The sequence below is a fragment of the Haplochromis burtoni genome, unplaced genomic scaffold (genome assembly GCF_018398535.1).
Source record: "Haplochromis burtoni strain Fernald_Lab_line unplaced genomic scaffold, NCSU_Asbu1 Contig_80, whole genome shotgun sequence".
Classification (NCBI taxonomy): Eukaryota; Metazoa; Chordata; class Actinopteri; order Cichliformes; family Cichlidae; genus Haplochromis; species Haplochromis burtoni.
The window spans coordinates 847568-865984 of NW_024582441.1; the positions used below are offsets into that span (position 1 = coordinate 847568).

At 40.5% G+C, this 18417-nt stretch overlaps 2 protein-coding genes across 3 annotated transcripts in view; one reads left to right on the forward strand and one right to left on the reverse strand.

Annotated features, from left to right (window-relative positions):
* fam131bb (family with sequence similarity 131 member Bb) overlaps positions 1 to 658 on the reverse strand; it is a 34652-nt gene extending 33994 nt beyond the window's left edge. Inside the window, exon 1 of the mRNA XM_042222150.1 lies at positions 548 to 658. The gene's annotated coding sequence lies outside the window, so the exon portion shown is untranslated. The remainder of the gene's footprint in view (positions 1 to 547) is intronic.
* On the forward strand, positions 67 to 18336 carry zyx (zyxin). Of its 2 annotated transcripts, none has more exons than XM_005925260.3 (10): positions 67 to 328; positions 10128 to 10363; positions 11102 to 11358; positions 12186 to 12281; positions 13390 to 13953; positions 14166 to 14307; positions 14958 to 15127; positions 15244 to 15422; positions 15858 to 15978; positions 16089 to 18336. In XM_005925260.3, exons 2-10 carry the CDS (start codon positions 10141 to 10143, stop codon positions 16200 to 16202), a joined length of 1866 nt encoding a protein of 621 aa, XP_005925322.1. In that variant the 5' UTR covers positions 67 to 328; positions 10128 to 10140; the 3' UTR covers positions 16203 to 18336. The 2 variants fall into 2 exon arrangements, with proteins under 2 accessions (XP_005925322.1, XP_005925323.1); XM_005925261.3 differs by lacking the exon at positions 67 to 328 and adding an exon at positions 708 to 1033.
* The last annotated feature ends 81 nt before the right edge of the window (positions 18337 to 18417 follow it).

An 18417-nucleotide genomic window follows, 5' to 3' on the forward strand; every position in this document is an offset into this window, starting at 1 on the left:
ACACACACACACAGAGAGAGAGAGAGAGAGAGAGTGAGAGAGAGAGAGAGAGAGAGAGAGAGAGAGAGAGAGATTTTGTTTACATAGTAATGCACAAGTCCTAAGCCAGACTCAAACGAGAAAGAACTTGTTTGGAAGGATGGTGTCATTCTTTCTCCAGGCTGAAAAGCAAAGGGGGAGGGTCTAATAGCTGGAGAGGGGAAGAGAGAAAGAGAAGTTGCCATTACTGACAACTCTTACTCAGCCCAGGAGCCAGAGAGGAGGAAGAAGAACAAAAGGAAAAGGGGGGAAGTAAAAGGGAGATCCACAGTGCAGCTGTGCTAACAGGGTAAGTAAATGTCTCTCTTGTGACTGGGATCAGGATGGAAGGAGGTGGTGGCATGCTTTAGTTACGTGAGCAAATTTTTACAGGTTACCTAATAAGGTAAAGTCCTTTTGCAGCAGCATGCTAGGGCAGATTTTCGTTACTCGGAAGGAGGTGTTGAAGGAATGTCAGCTTTGTTGGCGTGACAAGCAGTGTGGATTTGTCATAAGGTTCGGTTTTTACCGTTAAAAAAAACAATGGTGCAGAAAGACACCTCGTGGTGTGCGGGGCTTCCCTGGTGTCTCTGTCAGACTAGCAGTTTAGCGTTGAACGTGAACAAATCCACTCTCCAGCTGATGATACTGATGATAAGGCATGGCTATGCGGAAGCTCCTGCAGGAAGTCCAGCTTTTCTAAAAAAAAAAAAAGAAAAAGAAAAAAAAAGTTGTTTAAGCTAGGCAGCTAGCCATGCAGCTGTATGCTTTTATTTATTTCACAGGGTAGCACAATTATTACATTTGATGACAGTGCTACTGGGACAAACTGGTTTCCATATGTGGTAACGTTACAAAAAAAAGGGGCAGTGGTGTTTGCGTTTCACCGGGGCGAAACCTACTGACCAAAGCATGAGTCGCCTGGGAGTGTAGGGGCGTGTGCGGAGCTAATAGTACCATTAGTGTGACTGATGCTAAGCCACGCAGGTTATCACACAGCTGACCTACGGTGCAGGTGAGTATCGGTAAAAAGACGTTTTTGTTGGTTTAATTTTGGGGTTAACGTGTGTTAAAGCTAAACTGGATGGGCTAACGTTGCCATGGCGTTGTGTATGTTAATATTAACCTGATTGGGACACGTCGTTAGCTACGCTAGCAAGCTTTAGCGTAAAACCTTCATTTGTTATCCTTAATTTTGCCCTAATGGTTGGTTCAAGTACCCTAGCTGCCGCTCACCCAAGCCTGTCAGCTGTCAAAGTAATGACCAACAGATGTAAACCTAACTGAGCAGCAAACTACTGTACATAGAGTATGTTAAACCTATTGATTGTGCCAGTAGGTGGAACTTGACTTCGCTGTTATAACTCCATTGATTAGGGCTGTAAGCATGGCTGTTTCAACTCTTCAGCGCAGGGGTGTCACACTTATTTTAGTTTTTGGTGCACAGCTAGCCTACTATCTGAAGTGGGCCGGACCAGTAAAACCATTACATCAGGTTTTCCCCCTCCTGCAGGGCATTCAGGCCCTGCAGGTGGGGCCCAGTGCTGTGCCAAAAAGTGATCATCTGCTAGATAGTGACTTCGGATGTTTCTCTGTGCAGTACCTTTGGTTATATTGGTGATATAATGTAGTCAACACAATTTTCGAAGCAGTTGTGCATAAAATTTTTAAAAAATGCTTGTTTTGTAAGCATCTTTAAGACGCTGGGTTATTGTACTCACTTTTTGTTCTACGTTGTAATCAGTCCAGTCCTTTGTGGCCACTTTAAATATCTTTATAGAACTGTAATGTTATATTTTTTTATTGTTGTTATCTGCTGTCAAAAGAGCTATGACAAAATAATAATGACTGTTTTTACCCAGATAAATAAATGTAATATGTAAGTCACTTTGCCATAAACTGGTTAAAGCTTCTGCCTTGTGATAAAATGTTCTTCTTGGCTCAAAATGGTTTGGTATCATTAATGTTACCAAGTCATATTGAAACGACTCATTTGCAACAGTTTAAATATAGAAAATCTTTTTTGAGCAGATACCAGAAGTCACATTTTACCACAGCACCTTCTTTTTTGTTGATCTTTCTTCATAATAATTGAAGTTGGATCTCTCTCTCTCTTTTTTTTTTTTTTTAAATTCTAAGTGATCAAAACAAACTGAGTTGTGTGTGGCCCCCAGGCCAAATGTTTGACACCTTTATTGTTGTGTGCCATAATGAGGTGAATGAAATATTTAGAACACTTCTGACTATTCTTGTCACAACCACACCCAAAATAAAGCAGAAGACATCACCTTTCTGACACTGTCAACAAAAACTGAAAATGTCTGCGCTTCATCAAAGTACGATAGAGCTGGACTGCACTAGTATCAGTTGAGCTAAGCTCAACTAAGCTGCCTATTAGAAAGGAATAAGGCTGTACACTGGTTTGTGCTTTTACAAATGCAAGTGTCCAACGGTGGTGTAAAATATCAGGAATGTGTAGGGTATATGGAGGGAAAGTATCAGTCACTAACAGGCAAATTATAACAGCAGGCAGTGGTGGAGACAAATGTACAGCTTTGCATACTAACATGCGATTAGTGCTCAGCGGATTAAAGGAAATTGGGGCTTGTATGGATATACCATTTTTAGCATAGATTTCTGCAACCCTGAGAATGTTAAATTCCTCTGACTAGGAGGACTCAAGGAGCCTTAACCCAAGGCCACAGTAACTAAGCTGTGTTTAAGAACAACTTAAAGTACGAACACTCTGGTCTGAGGTTTGTGTGGTGCAGTTGCAAAGACTGGGAATATTATGATCTCTGACGCCTCTGTAAGTTGGTGAGGCAACTAAAAGATATGAGAACAAGGACTAAATCGAGCAAAGAGCAATCCTCCTTAATTGTAGGAGCTGTGAATCAAAAGGCACGAGTTATTGTAGAGGAACACTTTGCCTCAAATCACTTTTTTCGTCTCTCACTTCCTTGTGACTCCTCTTTGGCCAACACTAGACTGTATGTAAATGCATTAAGAAAGAGTTTTTGGTGGTGTAAGTGTCTGACATGATAATCCAGTGGATGATGATGTGACCAGTTTTGAAATGTTTCCATCACTCATCCAGCTGCGTCAGAACACAGCACTGTTGCTCAGTGCACGTCCAGTGACCTGTAAGACTGGACTCAAAAGAGTTGTTTGTCCCCCGCATTAGTGACCCGTGGCCCAGACACGCTTTCCCAGAAACCGGGTGTGCTATTAACATCAGAACAATAGAGAGTTTCATGAACAACACAGTAGTCACAGATAATGTGTCTAACCAGGGAGGAAATACTGGAAGTACTGTTAGGTTTTCTTTGGGATAGCTGTTCTTTAATATTCCTAGTGTTGTTTTGGCTTAAAAAATGAGACTACAGCAGTTTTGTTTTTTTTTGTTTCGTGTTGTTTTTACTCATCTCATGTGGGCATGGTGGTTATGTCACTTGTAAGAAAACAGTATCCACATACTGTGGGTGTTTTTGTTTTCTTTCAGTAGCATTAGGACATAGACTTGTTTAATTAGGCATCGTGTTTCAGTGCTTCCTTTTTCAAAGCTGGAGCACAGTATATTAACTAAATTTAGTTCCTCTATAACCATAAACCAACAGGCCACTGCTAAGTTCAAAGCCATCCTCGTCAAAAGTGGAATAAAGTTTTCCTTAAAAGCCACATAGTTGCTGCTTTCAGAGACAGCTTGTTCGTGTTAAACTTTGTCCAGGACAAAAAGCAGCGATAACCGAAGGCATGCCACAAAATGCCCTGGTTTTACAGTTTTAAATATTATTTCATGCTGTGCCTAAGGTCTTTATTTTATCGTCTTGAAGAAGTATCCCAGTTTTCTAAGGCATTGAGCCTGCAGCCAAGCTGATGAGTGCAATAACCCTACTGGTTTCTATATCCTTCAGGTAATTAGGCTGTTTACACTTAACCTGGTATGAAGGAATCAAAACCAACTGTGCCGGTTTTCTACTCTGTTAAAGCTGTCCAGCCATGTGGCGTTTATACAAAGTTCAAAAGCTAAAGAGCACCATGTGTGATCTATGCTCGGCCTGCACGATGCCATCCTTCATCACAGCTGTAATGTAGAAATGACTAAGTGCGTCCTCAAGTGATGTCATTCAGTTCAAGTGGCTGGTAAGAAACCGCAACCGGGGTTTCTCACCCACCACTTGTACTGTGATTTTCAGAAAAGACTATGAGATACAAATCTATAGCTGTGCTCCTTTACAGAAGATTAATACATACATTGGATTATGAGGGCAAGCAAAGAAATCCATGTCTTGTTAAAAGAGAAAAAAACACTGCAAAGATGCATAGAAGGAAATGGTGATTAGGGGAAAGCAGAAAATGGGGGAAAGGGGAGGGGGGGGGGGTGATGTCATTGAGTTGGTGTGCCAGAAATGTTCCTCAGCTGAGGGTCTCTCTCATCTCAAGGATCAGGTTTCAAGATTTGCAGCAGGGCATCTGGACCTGAGTGTGTGGTGATCTCACCGCCTTGAATCCCCCAAGACTGCATCGAGGAACATATGAAACCTAACGCTAGCTTATCATCACTGTTTGAATAATTAAGAGGACTATTGTTGATTTAGAAACTGTAACTAAAGGGCGACCTCATAGCCTCCCTTTTTAAGAAGGCACTCATTTTAGAAAGCCACATGGAGCTAAGTGTTCTGTTTAGAGTCTGTTGTGGCCACTACTTTCAACATGAAGTAGGTCTTGATAGTAGGTTAATAAGTAGCCAGCTATTTTTCCAAAAGGCTGAACACTCTTTGAGTAGTCTTATTCTCCCATTCCTGCAGCGAGTAGTGGAGCCCCTCTGATGCCACTTTCACCTCTTTACAAATGAAACAAAATGGTTTACACCACATCATGCTCAGATTCTACTTTACAGTTAAACTAATTTATTCTGTCTAGGTGACTCTAGTGTGCACTATAAGCAAAGAAGAAGCGAGAGGAAGGTAAAGGAGAAAAGGCAAACTGAGGGAAATCGGCTGTTAACACATTTCTTTCAATATAAAGTTGAGCAGAGCTGAAAGGTACAGAAGTGTTGAGCTGTTAAAACTAGAGTGACACTGTCATAATTACCTAGCACAAGTTAAGATTATGAAACGCATGAGCCTTAATTTTAGGGTGCAGTATCTTGCACAAGGACTCTCCAACATACAGACGAAGGAGCCGAGAATCAAACCACTGAAGTTTTGAATAGTAGACAGCCTGCTCTAAATCCTGAGTCACCATGAACAAGACTCTTTGGGAGGCACAGATGAGAACTGGGTAACCAGTGAGTAGTGTAAGGGCTTCATCCAGGAGTGTGGCTGAAGCAGATATTGTGATGTGTATGATTTGACATGAAGATGATTCAAAAAGCCAAGTTTAATTTCCCTTATCCAAAAACAGACTTTGTTGACAGCCACTTTGAAGAAAGCCACCATCTTGGCTAATGGGGTTTACCAAAGAAGTCATCATAAAAGGGTAACTATAGCAGTTTGGGTACTTGAATCCACCTACAGAGAATTTCCCTCTAATGCTAAATTTCTGCGGCACTATTAAGCTTTATCATATGTTGGGCCAGTTGGTTTTAACTGGTGGGCAGTGAGCTATCTAAGACATTCTGAGGAAATTGCATTTTCAAATGCCACAATGACATGGCTTCTTAATTTAAAAAACAAACAAACATGGGTGCAGGTACTTATTTATATGGGGATAGATGCATTTTTTTATTTCTTTTGCTTTTGCAAGTTCTAATCAAACCTTTGCACACTCATGCAAACACATGCGCCACTAAATTATTACGTATCTGGAAGACTGGCTGGTATAGAATCTCATTTAGTAAACATAATTTATTGTAATGCGTATTACTGTATTGGTATTAGTTACTGTAACTTCAGCGTTACAGTACCCGTGTAATATCAGACACTCTGTTAATCTTTTACATTTATCAGGATAATACAATCATTTACAATTATGGTGACCTCTGATCTCTTGTCCCTTAACACCAAAGAGGTTGATAAAAGGTATCTGGCTATAAACAGCTTAAGAGGCTATTTATCAGTCGCGTATGTGCCAGTCTGTGTAACAGATAATGAGCAAAGAGATGTGATACAGAGTACAGGCTGTTAAGCAATGAGGGTTGAAATGTCGAGGGATCGAAACTGCAAACTCATCATAGATGTTTGTTTATTTATTTGATTTTATTGTGGTAGATGAATAGTTGTCAATTACTGGTTATTCCAATGAACGCTACAGACTGCTGTCTCAATTGTTTGTTAAAAACGACAAGTAACAGAGCGTCCATTTTACATAAATGTTTAAGGGTCATATCAATATGTAGGATGGGTGGCTATTCAGATTTTCCTTTAGAAAATACCTTTGACACATGAATCATCATCGTGTCTCGTATCAAATTTTAAGTGAAAAGGGGGCTTAAGTTACAAAAAAAAAATGTAATGACCGAAATGGTAAAAGCTAGATACATCAAGCAGGATCTCTGCTGCAGCGATTATTCATCTCATGAAACTTTGTGTTGTAAAAAGGAAATCTGTTGCTCACAACTTTTTACTGGTATTCAATAATGCACGGAAAATATGCTCAAAGCATGAATCATGACCCTGTGCGGTTAATGTGGTACTTTCACATCAATCTATGATTCAAAAAAGGATGCCTTAGACTATGTCATGACGCAGTGGAGCAGCTGACACTTGTGTGAAAGTTTTAACACCGTTGGTTTGGACATATATGGTTAGAATTGTTTACCATCAATAAATCTTGCGCTGGAGGAAGCTGACCCTGAAAGCAGAAGTACTGCCGTCTCATCAAAGAAGCTAGTAAATCATGAGCACCAGGAGGAGCTGTGAGGGTTTTCGTGTCTTGTCAGAACATGAAGCGTTGTCTGTGTCTCAACAAAAAGGAATGAGGATGAAATGCTCACTGTTATTCCTGTTTGGTTTAGTTTTTACCATCCTTTCGGCTCTGTCTACATAAAAGTTTAAAAGCCTGTATCAAACCCCATCTCTTTTTTTTTGGAAAGCATATATGATAACTCTTGTTTTTTTCCATAACAACAACTAATAGTCTACATTTTAACCAAAATGCAAAGTATTTTCTTGATGTTTTATTTAAAAGTTACTGCATCTTTGCCTCTAAAAGTACGTCTCTGCTTTAAGGAGTCCATTTCAGTGCTATGATAGCAAAATATTTTCGATAATATTTCCATGGCAGTCTGTCATCATCTCTATCAAAAGAACCTTGGCAACATTATTAACTTACTAGGAATTTATTTCCTTTTTAAGGAAAAACCATGCACAGCAGCTCCTCTGCAGTAATAGAAATGTTGAACCAAAGAAAGCTGTATCAGTACACACTGCTTTGCTTTGTCGGATCAGTTGTAAAAACATAACTTTTGTAGGAACTGCCTTCAGTACAGCAAGCTTATAATTGATGCACATTTACTGGATTGTTATTAAACTGCAAGCGACTGAGAAAACTGTTTTGCACTCCTCTCAGTGTTTCCCCACACATAAACTTTACTTCTCTGAGCCCCACAGGCTTATTAATGACCACCCAAGAATATTTGGCAACCTATCTTAGCAGTTCTTTCCTGTGTTTCCATACTGAGCATTGCTGCTGTGGCATAATTCCCCTAATTTTCTAACATAGACTGTGTAAATGGACGTAGCCACCATGACATCACTCATCGGTTAATGAAGTCCTCTTATGAAACCTTTAGATACTTTGCTATTTTGAAAGGAGAGCTTGGTGAACATGAATTGCCCTGCATGCCCTCAGAAACCCCCTTTCTCACTCCTACAGTGGACTGGATGACATGTTTTATTCAGTGTGACCTGAAACAAGCAGTTGAGCCCATAAACCCATAAGGAAAGTATTACTGAGGTCACAGAGCAAGACAGCTGTGCTCTGCTTGTACCCAGAGGAGTTGCCCCCTGCTGGCCTTTAAAAAGAAGACAGGTTTAAGGGACTTCCATCAGACCTGGAAGCTTGATCAATCTTTTATATTGTTTGTGTATTTCCATGTTTGAACTCCAACTCCACCTTCTCGGATTGCAGTTGAAGACACGTGCCTGTCCACCCTCCTCAAATATAATCTAAATATGTAGGACACATCGCTTCCGTGACATTTATGAACCCAAAAAGTGCCAAGTAAGATTAAATGACACAGCAAATTACATATTGCTCGTTGCCTTCACTTTATCTAATTGTTTCCATGTGCAACTCACTCTGTCAAATGTTATGACTTCATGGCTTTAAGGCGATACCATATCTGGAGAAGTCGTCCAAGGACCGGTTGTTCAACTTTTGCCACAGTTCAGATCATTATTTTTATGTATTTTAAAGCTTCAGAATAAAACTGTTAAATGGCAACAGTGTGTGAGTTAAGACAGATCGGATGCAGGGTTGGATTTGTGTGCGTGGACGATTATGTTGGAACAACCATGCTTTTGACTAAAGGTCATGTCTGGGGCCGGTGGCCTTCAGGGAAATATTTGCAGACTTGGCGAGGAATCTCGGTGGAGACACAGGACTTACGTCAATGTTTGTTTATCCACCAGCATATGTGAAGTAAATATTTGAGCTCAGCGTTACATAAAAATGTTACGATAGCTGCCATCGCACTTTGAGCAAAGTGGCCGCACTCTGAAAAACATGCACTTGCTGCGTTTTATACCACTGTAAACAACCATGTGTTGCTTATTGTAAATTATCTCTGACATCGGGGAGTGCCACTGTGTCTGTCAGCTCTGTATGCATGGCCTCAGGACATTTTCACACACTTGGCTCTCTCGTGCTTTCTCATTCCACTGTAGACTATTTGCCAAAGCCTTTTTGTTTAAAGAGTACTGTTGGTTTTGCAGAATGCTTATGGGTTATTTTCTTCTTTACTGCTATTTCACTAAAACCAGAAATGGTCCAACTAAATTTTTTGAGATGCCACAATAAAGGTCAGTTATTTTTACTTGGACTTCAGGGATAGAGATGGTACCCAGTAGATGCTCATTTAAGAGTATGCTGATTTTCCGTTAATGCAAAATACTTGTCATGCATCCTATTTCATTTAAAAAAATTAAAAAAAAAGTGCTGTGGAAAAATGTAACCTAAATTAATTAATTTGCATATATAATTCAGGCTTTTTTTTTCTGGCTCCCAATGGGACCCTGTGTTGAAAATATAAGTAAGCAAGATTGGTCAGCATATTGTAAAGGCAAAGAACCTTACTAAGAATTACTACTAGAATTCAGTGCATGTTATTGCTATTTCTGGTCATGTAATTAAAATGTGTAAAAAGTATGGTTTATCTTTGGTGTTCTAGGGGGGGGGAAAACACATTTTAAGTTATATTTAATTCCAAAATTTACAAAGGAAACATCAAATGTTAAAATTAAAGTATTACTAGTTGGAAAACAGATGAGGTTTGAAATAATGTAAAACAAAAATTTAAAGAATTTGGGAATTTCATTCATTCAAAGTGTCACAGAATCTGGAGAAATTCTGTATGAAAAGGCTAACACACTGACACAACAATGTCTGTAAAAAAGGGCAAAGTTGTGGAATATTTTCACTATGTGATAACACTCACTTCAATTGTGATAACCATTGTTGTTGATCTCTGCGCCTAGATGCCACCCCGCTTGTTTTTGCAACTGCCCCACCACCATCCACAACGTGTTTTAACTTGTAAAGCTCAGACCAGCTTCAGTTTTAATTGAAACACAGGTGACAACAATTAAGCATATTTTTGTAAAAAAATAAAATTAAAAAAAATCAGTGTTGAGTAATTAAAATGTCTAAAGCGGATTATAATTGGGCTTTGATTTGCAACTGTGTCAGGCCAAGCGTTTCACTGATGTGTCATCACCACTAATGCAAAAATGCAGGACGTGCATCTGCTGCCAAGGAATGCAAGCCCTTTGAGTTCAGTCAGCTGATTAACGTTGCTTTTATCATGTGGATTGTAACAGTAGGAATTCTGAGGCTGTAGCTCTTTGATCGTCACTGCAGCTTGTTTCATGTTTCTCTGTTTAAAACAAAAAAATTACATTTCCTGTACGGTACCCCCTCATTGTGTTCCCTGTTGTCATCCTCAGATAAATACAGAAAATGGAGGACTCCAACAGCAACAAGCCATTCATGGTGACATCCTCTCTGAACTTCAAAGTCACCACCCCTTCCTTCTACAACCAGCCAAAGAAGTTTGCTTCTGTGGCCCCCCCACGACCCAAAAGTCAGACACCTCCCTCAGCTCCATCACCAACACCAGTAGGCACAGGTGTTATTGGCCGAGTTGGAGACCTGCCTCCACCGCCCCCTTCACTCTGTTATGGTATTTACATTTATTTTTGTCTGTATTAAGTTGTATCCACTGAAAAAAGCCCCCATTCCCTATCCCGTCCACTGCTGCTTCTTATGCTAGAGCATGCAGAGCTTCACAGTTGAGTACAGGATGGCTGTGGTGCTGTCTGTCTCTCCAGCACATTACATTACTGTGCTCTTAACGCCTGCCTTTTAAGGGTTCTTCTGAAATATGCAGATAGTCTGGGCGATCTTGCTTTTGTTGGGAAATTTCGTTTTTACTTTTAGAGCTGTGCACAATTACACTTCTATAAATGTAAACAATCAGACAGTTCAAATTAAAGGTTGTAAGGATTTAAATGCAATGTATTTCCTACAAGGTAGGAAATGCATTTGGTTGTGTTAAGATGCCAAAAACGCATTTAAAGCCACTTTCAGCTGCATCTTTATTCACAAGAGGTCACCACACAAGTATCTCCAAATGTTTTATTTATTTATGTCGAATACCCTTCCTGACACGCACCCAAAGAGTTTGTCTCCTCCTGCGATTGAACCAAGAGTCTTTTGCTAATCTAAACATGTTTCTTGTTTTATCAAAAAAACAGGATACCTACCAGGCATCAGTGCAACAGCCAACCAGCAGATCTCAAAGTGGCCAAATATTCCAGACAGTTTTGATGCTTTGTTGTCCTGTTTTGTGTTAAATTGAATACTTGGACGTTATTTTTGTGAATGCTTTTAACCAATCATCCCTCCTCGTTTTTGTCAGACTTCCCACCCCCTCCTCCTCCACTGGATGATGATTTGCCAGCCCCTCCCCCTGAATGCTCCACCATTCCCACTGCCTCTGATGCTCCCCCTCCCGCGTTCCCCGCTCCACCTCCAGTGGCAGATGACCTGCCCCTCCCAGCTCCCCCGGAGGAGAGCCGCTGTCCACCCACCTGTCCCTCTCCCCCTCCTCCCCCTCCTCCTCCACCTCTCCCTGCCTCCAGTACCAATGCTTTCAGTTCTTCGGGGACCCCACAGGTGAGTCACAGTGGTGTCTTCATCCTCCTGCACACTGCTTCCTTCCTAACTGCATTTAAATATAATTGGATAATTATTTAGGACATTTTTGTGTGACCATATTGAGTCTGTGGACTGACTGTTGGCAGGAAATGCTGTCTTTTGAGATTTTTCCCACAAATTATATTAGCATTAGTCCGGGGTAAATCACCCACTTTCATTCGTCTAACAGGATTATTGCCAATTTACGTCACTAAAATACTTCTTAGGCATGCAGTGTGTTATGAGGTTTATTGTGGAGATGTGTATTGTAGGCTTTCATTAGTTCCAGTTTGATTGTTGGACTACAAGAGCAACATAAAGATGAATTATTTTTATTATTCTTTTTGGAAGTGCTAAAAAATGGCTGTAAAATAATATAAATATGATTTAAACCTCATGTTTGTATCAGCATTGAGTCTGTGCTAAATGATAATCTGCAAACAGCCAGATAAGTAACTGAAAATACAATATTCTCTTTCATCTAACCAGAAATATTAACACAGCAAGCTTTTATCATCATTATAATCACCTTTTTAAGCTTGTTTGTCATCGTTCTTTCATTTTTGTGTTTTGTCACATCAGTAATTGTTCAAGCGCTGCATATTGTACCCACTTTGGTCACATTAGTTTTTTTTTTAAGTATCCATATTTAATGTTTTTGCTGTGTATTTATAGTCTGTAACAAAGTAACCTCTTCAGCTACATTTCTGCTCCTCGCTCATCCATCCATCCTTTTTGCTTCATCGTGATTCCCCAAATTGTGTATATTAACTTTATTTCTGTGATCTCCATTCTTCCGCCACCAGAGATTCACGGAGAAGCAGACAAGTTTTGATAAACAGCTCAACTCTCTGACTGGCATGTTGTCTGAGATGGAGACCAAGGGACCTTTCCACCCCAAGGTATAATGCACATGAAAATAAAGACTACAGTTTAAACATTTTGGTTTTCAAAATGCATTTAGTGGATAGCAGTGAATATAAGTGTAAACAACTGCCATGAAACTCCTTGGTCAGGTGCACTGGGACACATTTGACCATATTTCTTTTGTAGTGTAAATATAGATGTGTCCCCGACAGACGTAAGAGAAACAAGAACAATAATGGGGGACATGGTGGTGTTGTAGCTTGTCTTCACCCTTATATAGTGTGTGCTGATCTATTTTACCCTCTGAGCGAGATGTTGACATTAACAAAGTACTAACGGGTGGAAATGGCAATACGTCTTGGTTGTTTACTTGTGTTTAGATCCCTGAAATGGATTTAAAAGGCAAGTGTAAACAGAGGTTGCCTACAGAGCAAACAACCAGATGAGTAGCAAAATGACAAGACTCAGAGGAAGCCAGCTGTAGAAAAACAAACTGACTCCTGTGGAGAAGAGAAAAAGGTAATGCTACATGGGTCAGGAGAAATAGTTTGGGGACATACCAGGTCGGTTTCATTAGTCTCCCTTCGTCTGTTCAGGTGGAAAGAAGTCAATTAGTAGTGAACTGTTCGCACGGTGCACCAGACTGAAAGAGAAAACAAAAAGTGAGATAGCCGGTGATTCACACTGAGAGAAGAGACACTTGCAGAGAGGCAGAGTGATGCACGCAGAAGTGAGTGGAGAGCATGAGAGTGTGATGAAGCCAGAGTGTGCTGCCAGGGACCCAGTGAGAGGGCCATAAATGGAGAGTGTTTTTAATCCAACAGGGAGGTACTGGATCAAGGCAGAATAATGCTGGCTCAAAACCTGCAAAATAAATGTCAGAAAGACGAAGCACTTCTGATAAGCTCAAACTTTGGAGCGCCTCCAGTGTTTACTTTAATCAAAGTACCTCATTCAGTATTATGATAGTGTCTGCTTGTAGCATTTCACCATGCAGGGAATATTAACTTCCCTCAATTCAATTATAGTTCATGGTAAATCAGAAAAACTCCATTTTCTACGTGAAATTAGCGTTGTTGTTTTTTTTCTTTTCTTTGCTTTTCCATCATGATAATCTTTTGTTTAATGTTATTTCACCCACAGATACCAAGCCAGTATTCATCAGCACCCAAGGTCTCAGCTCCTCCAACCGCTCCCAAACCAGCCCTTTCCTTCCTCCCACCTCCCGAGATGGGCGATCGCCCTCCTCCTGCGCCCTGGGCAGAAGAACTCAAAGCCAGAACGAACCGACAGGGCAATCACAACGCTGCGCCAAACTCTGCCGCTCAGTCTTTCGCTAAAGCGCCGGCCGTGGCTCCCAAGTCTGGATTCGGAGGAAGAACGACGACATCATCGGCTTCTCTGGCGCAAAAAATCAACCTGAACCTGAACCAGACACCCACCGCTGCCAGCAGTGCACCTAAGCCTTCCCCTCCCATAGCTACTTGCTCTTTCCCTCCACCTCCGGCGGCTCCGCCTGCACCTCCTGCTCCACCAAATAACATGGCCACTGCACCGGCTGCTAATCACGTAAAGAGTTCTCCCTTTGCCAGTCAGATGAACGCAAACCAAAACACTCCTTCTGCTGTGCCACCTCCTCAACCCAAAACGATGGCATCTCCGCCTTCCTCCTTTAACCAGCCAATGAAAACTACCCCTGCATCGACGGTATGTTTCTGCTTTTTGCTTTGCATGTACTGTGGAAAGTCACAGGAAGTACAGATAATTGATTGTCAGTAGATAGGAATGCTGGACATGCACAGTGTTTTCAAAGGTACAGTTATAAATAACAAAATCCTCTATAAGACGCGTATGAAACTATAACATGCCTTAAAAAAATTATACATATGCACTTATGGCTTCTTCCTCTTCTGTGGCAGCCCTCACCCCCGGGCCCAGTTCCTAGTGCAGGTGGAGGTGTTCCTCTGAACATGAAAGAAGTGGAGGAGCTGGAGAGGATGACCAAGGACTTCATTAGAAACATGGACGCGAACCCACCTCTCATCACCTCCCCTCCTACAGGTGCAGACACGAAACTTCAAATCAAAACACACTTTTATTTCACTCGTATTTTGCATCTTTCTGATTTAATTAGAAAATAATTTATTATAATTATCTCCAGAGAGTGCACTGATGTGGCTGAATTTTGAATCTCATTGTTGTTAATTACAGTCATTAAGTAGCTGCTCGTTTGGAAAAACTTGAGTTGGTGGCATGGGAGAGGCATTAACAAAAGTAATGGTTTAACTTTTTGATTGTTGATAATCTTAGTGAAATGAATGCAGAAAAAAATATTACCAATGAAATATTAATGTCCCAAACTGCAAATATTCAGCAGACATAAGAAATTATTCACCTTTCAGTTTGCTGACTGGTTGCAAAATGCAGATTTTTATGGACATCAAAATATATTCACAGTTTATCCTTTGTGATCTACAATTTAAATGTGGTCAGTTTTTGTCTCTCCAGTGTTACATCTATGACCCTAAAAAATAAGCTGCATCTTTGGGATAACATATTGACTGTGCAGAACAGTTTACACAAACCAAACAAATGCATAAAACTACAAGTTTCCCATCTGTGTTTATTACACTGTTGTACCAGAGCTGAGTAAAGAGACGGAGAATTTGCTTGTTCATAAAGTTGTTTGTGTATCTTTCTCTTTTCTTCAGAGGTTTGTGGAAAATGTGGTGAGGCTCTCTCCCGTACTCAGCCAGCAGTGAGGGCCATGGATAAACTCTTCCACTCCACCTGCTTCTGTTGCATGACCTGTCACCGCCCCCTGCAGGGCATGCAGTTCTATGACAGGGATGGTTCACCACAGTGTGAGGACTGCTACGTGGTGAGGAGATGCAGACATTTATTCTTCTTATATTCTTGCTGAATTGAGTATATAAGGTGCACGTTTAACTAGTTTCTCACCTCCATTCTCCTCACATCCATGCTGTTGCTCCTCAGAGCTCCCTGGCTGTGTGTTCTCGATGTGGGGAGAAGATCACAGACCGTGTGTTGAAGGCAGTTGGACAGTGTTTCCATGCCCACTGTTTCCGCTGCAGCACCTGCTCTTGTGTACTTGAGGGGGCACCCTTTATCACTGATGACAACAACAACCCCTACTGTGTCCAGGATTACCACAGGTCACTATGGATTTCCACATAAAAAAATAATATATTTCCGTTAATTCCTTATGAGAAGTGATCATGTGGTGCAGTTCTTCTTGCAAACATTGTCAGAACAAGGATGTGTGGTTAAAACCAACAGTTAATTTTGGATTCCAGTATTTGTACCCATCTAAATGATCAGTGAGATAGTTTATGCTAGAGGAAAGAACACTTTAAAACCTCTTTCTCATTTTGATCAGATTGCTTAAAACTTTGTTTAGAGCTCACTCAAAATGTGTTTGACAAAGCCAACTAAACTTTGCTGCAACTTGTTGCCAGGCCCAGAAGCAACACACTTTATTACATCTCAGTGGAATTTCACTGATTGTTTCAGTGTTTCCTCAGCTAGGGGTGTGAATGCATAAGAGTTCAACTGAGGTAATTAACTCAAATCCACCTCCCTTCTCGTAGGCGTTTCTCCCCTATGTGTGTGAGCTGTAATGAACCCATTATTCCAGCCCCGGGCAGCGAGGAGACGGTCAGAGTGGTAGCTCTTGACAAGAACTTCCACCTCAAGTGTTACCGCTGTGAGGTAAGACCTATACATAGTTGTTTTTGTTTGGGGTTTTTTTTGTTGTTGTTTTTTATGTGTGTCACAGGGTGTTTCAGCTTCTGATAATCAATATTTCAATTACTCTGCAGGACTGTGCTCGCCCTCTCTCCATAGAAGCAGATGAAAATGGCTGCTATCCTCTGGATGGCAAGATCCTGTGTATGAAGTGCCACACCCAACGAGCCAAGCAGGCCGCGCACTGATTGGCTAAAGCAACATCACTCAGTGTAACAATGAACCAAAAGCACAGGATTCACCCAGCTGCAGATTTTTTGCCTTTGCGACAGGGCTTTGTTCAGTATATGTGCGCAGGTGTGTGGGTGAATGTTCAGCGTGAATATGTATGTTTGCATGCAGATAAAGTGTAGTGTTTCCTTCGTCTTTGTTCACTTTATTCAGTGCAGAGGTAATGTACTGCACCGAAATTGGTTTTATTCCACATCTCCTATTCTCCAATCGCCCATCTCGCCTTCTTTGTTACTAGAGCCTTTTTTTTTTTCTTTTCTTTTTTTTTTTGGGTGCCAATTATATGTTTACGCTAAAAATTACCAGCAGAACTTGCACAAGAACAGTTGGGTCAAAAGAACAGTCTGATAAATATAAAGTTGCCTTTCTCTGTTTCTTGCCTAGATGTTGGTAGTAGCATCATAAACTGGTTCCACTGGCTGTATTCTTTCTCTTTGAGCATTTTAACTATGCTTTTTGTGCCTGAGACCGAGGAGTGTAAGAAACCTCCAAATTGACAGTCATGCAGATGTCACCATCCTCGTTGCCTGAGAGTAGAGTACATCTTTTAGATTTCGGTAGTTGTTACACAGCCAGGCATGATTAATGACGCTTTCCTGCCTAGAAAGTACTTCATATCAGCTAGTCTACTCCTAATAGCATTTTAAAGTCGCGTAGGGCTTTAAGGCAACAGCAAAAAGAAAAATGGTGAATATTGCTTTGATTTTTTGTGATGTGAATTTAATGCTTTACAGGCATGCATTGAATTAACTCTTGTTGCTCTCGCTACTCGATGATATTGTATAAGGGCAAGATGAGAACAAAATTCAGCTTTTTTTTTTTTTTATTTTATTTTATTTTTTTCTCCTACAAAATAGTTTAGAGCTGATTGAACCATGCTAAGTATTTTTAGATGCATGCTTTGTGGACGGCGAGATTTCGTACAAACAAACGAGCACAGATTTCCCGAGCACAGACTCCATCCTGGGGATCTCACAATCAAAAACCGAGTTACTTTTAACTATCAGCTGTATGGCTGAAAACGGGACCTATCAAGTAATTTCACTGTGCAGGGGCCATTTTATTCAAAGTCATACTGAGAGCATTTTACACATGTGTAAATAAAATTGCCCCTGCACAAGGTCATTGTAAGCAAATAGAAACAAAACACCAGTGTTTGATGTGCATTTATTATTATCTCTTAGCTTATAAGCTTTGTATGATATAAATCATGGTCCTGTTTTTCCTAAGTATTAAGGTTGCATACGCAGCAGTACTAAAATAACCTGTCCTGACAGCAGGGCGATAGAAATGTAGAGGCATTTCAGTTCTAGGTAGCAATGTTTAAAAACACAGACCAAATCTTTCTGTTTAGAGCTTAAGATCAATAAAACGGTTACATGGGATTTGATGTTGTAACATTCAAGCGTGGTTTTTGTTTGTTTGTTTGTTTGTTTGTTTGTTTGACCTAAGTTTCTGGTCAGTTTCTCCCGTTGCCATGATTACCACTATTCTTGCCATTACTTAACTTTTGTACGTTTAGTCTGTTCGTGTCGGTTATATACTATTTTATTCTTTTCTTGCTGTTCTGTATTTTGCTAATTAAAGCTTACATTTATTTGGTTTCATTTTAACCTGGCGCTGTGCCTTCTCCATTATTCTGTCCTATTGTTCCTTCTGAATTGAGCCTGGTTTGCAGCCACAGAAATGAATTCCTCGGTAAGAAAATTGCTGCTTGCGCTTGCAATTGAGCCTGGTGCAGTAAATCACCAGAATGACTAACAAAACATGGCAATAGTGATTCAGCATTGCATGCTATCTGTGGAAGCAGTGGTGGAATTTCCTCTAGTATTATGTCCTGTGTTTCCACCGACTACTCCACCTTTGTGGCCCTGCCTTTGTCATCACCATGTGATATAAACTCTACCATAATGCCTTCATGGCTGCGTTCATCAGGCATTGCATTGTGTTACATCCTATTGTACTACATGTGGATGCCTTGTCCTTTCATATAACTTTTTATACGTTTGATATGTGTGAATGTCTTACATTATTCTAGTCCTATCCATCCTTTTTGGCTGTATCAAAAAATAAAGAGAAATGTTAAATCCATGTCCCAGTCTTTCAATTTCAGTTATGTGCTAATATAATGTATACACCCACATCGCTGGGTACACTGCACCCAACTGATAC

Coding starts and splice junctions, on each gene's coding strand:
- zyx (XM_005925260.3), top strand. CDS start 10,141: ATGGAGGACTCCAACAGCAACAAGCCATTCATGGTGACATCCTCTCTG. Junction 13,954..14,165: donor AAACTACCCCTGCATCGACG/GTATGTTTCTGC, acceptor CTTCTGTGGCAG/CCCTCACCCCCGGGCCCAGT. Junction 15,128..15,243: donor AGTGTGAGGACTGCTACGTG/GTGAGGAGATGC, acceptor GTTGCTCCTCAG/AGCTCCCTGGCTGTGTGTTC.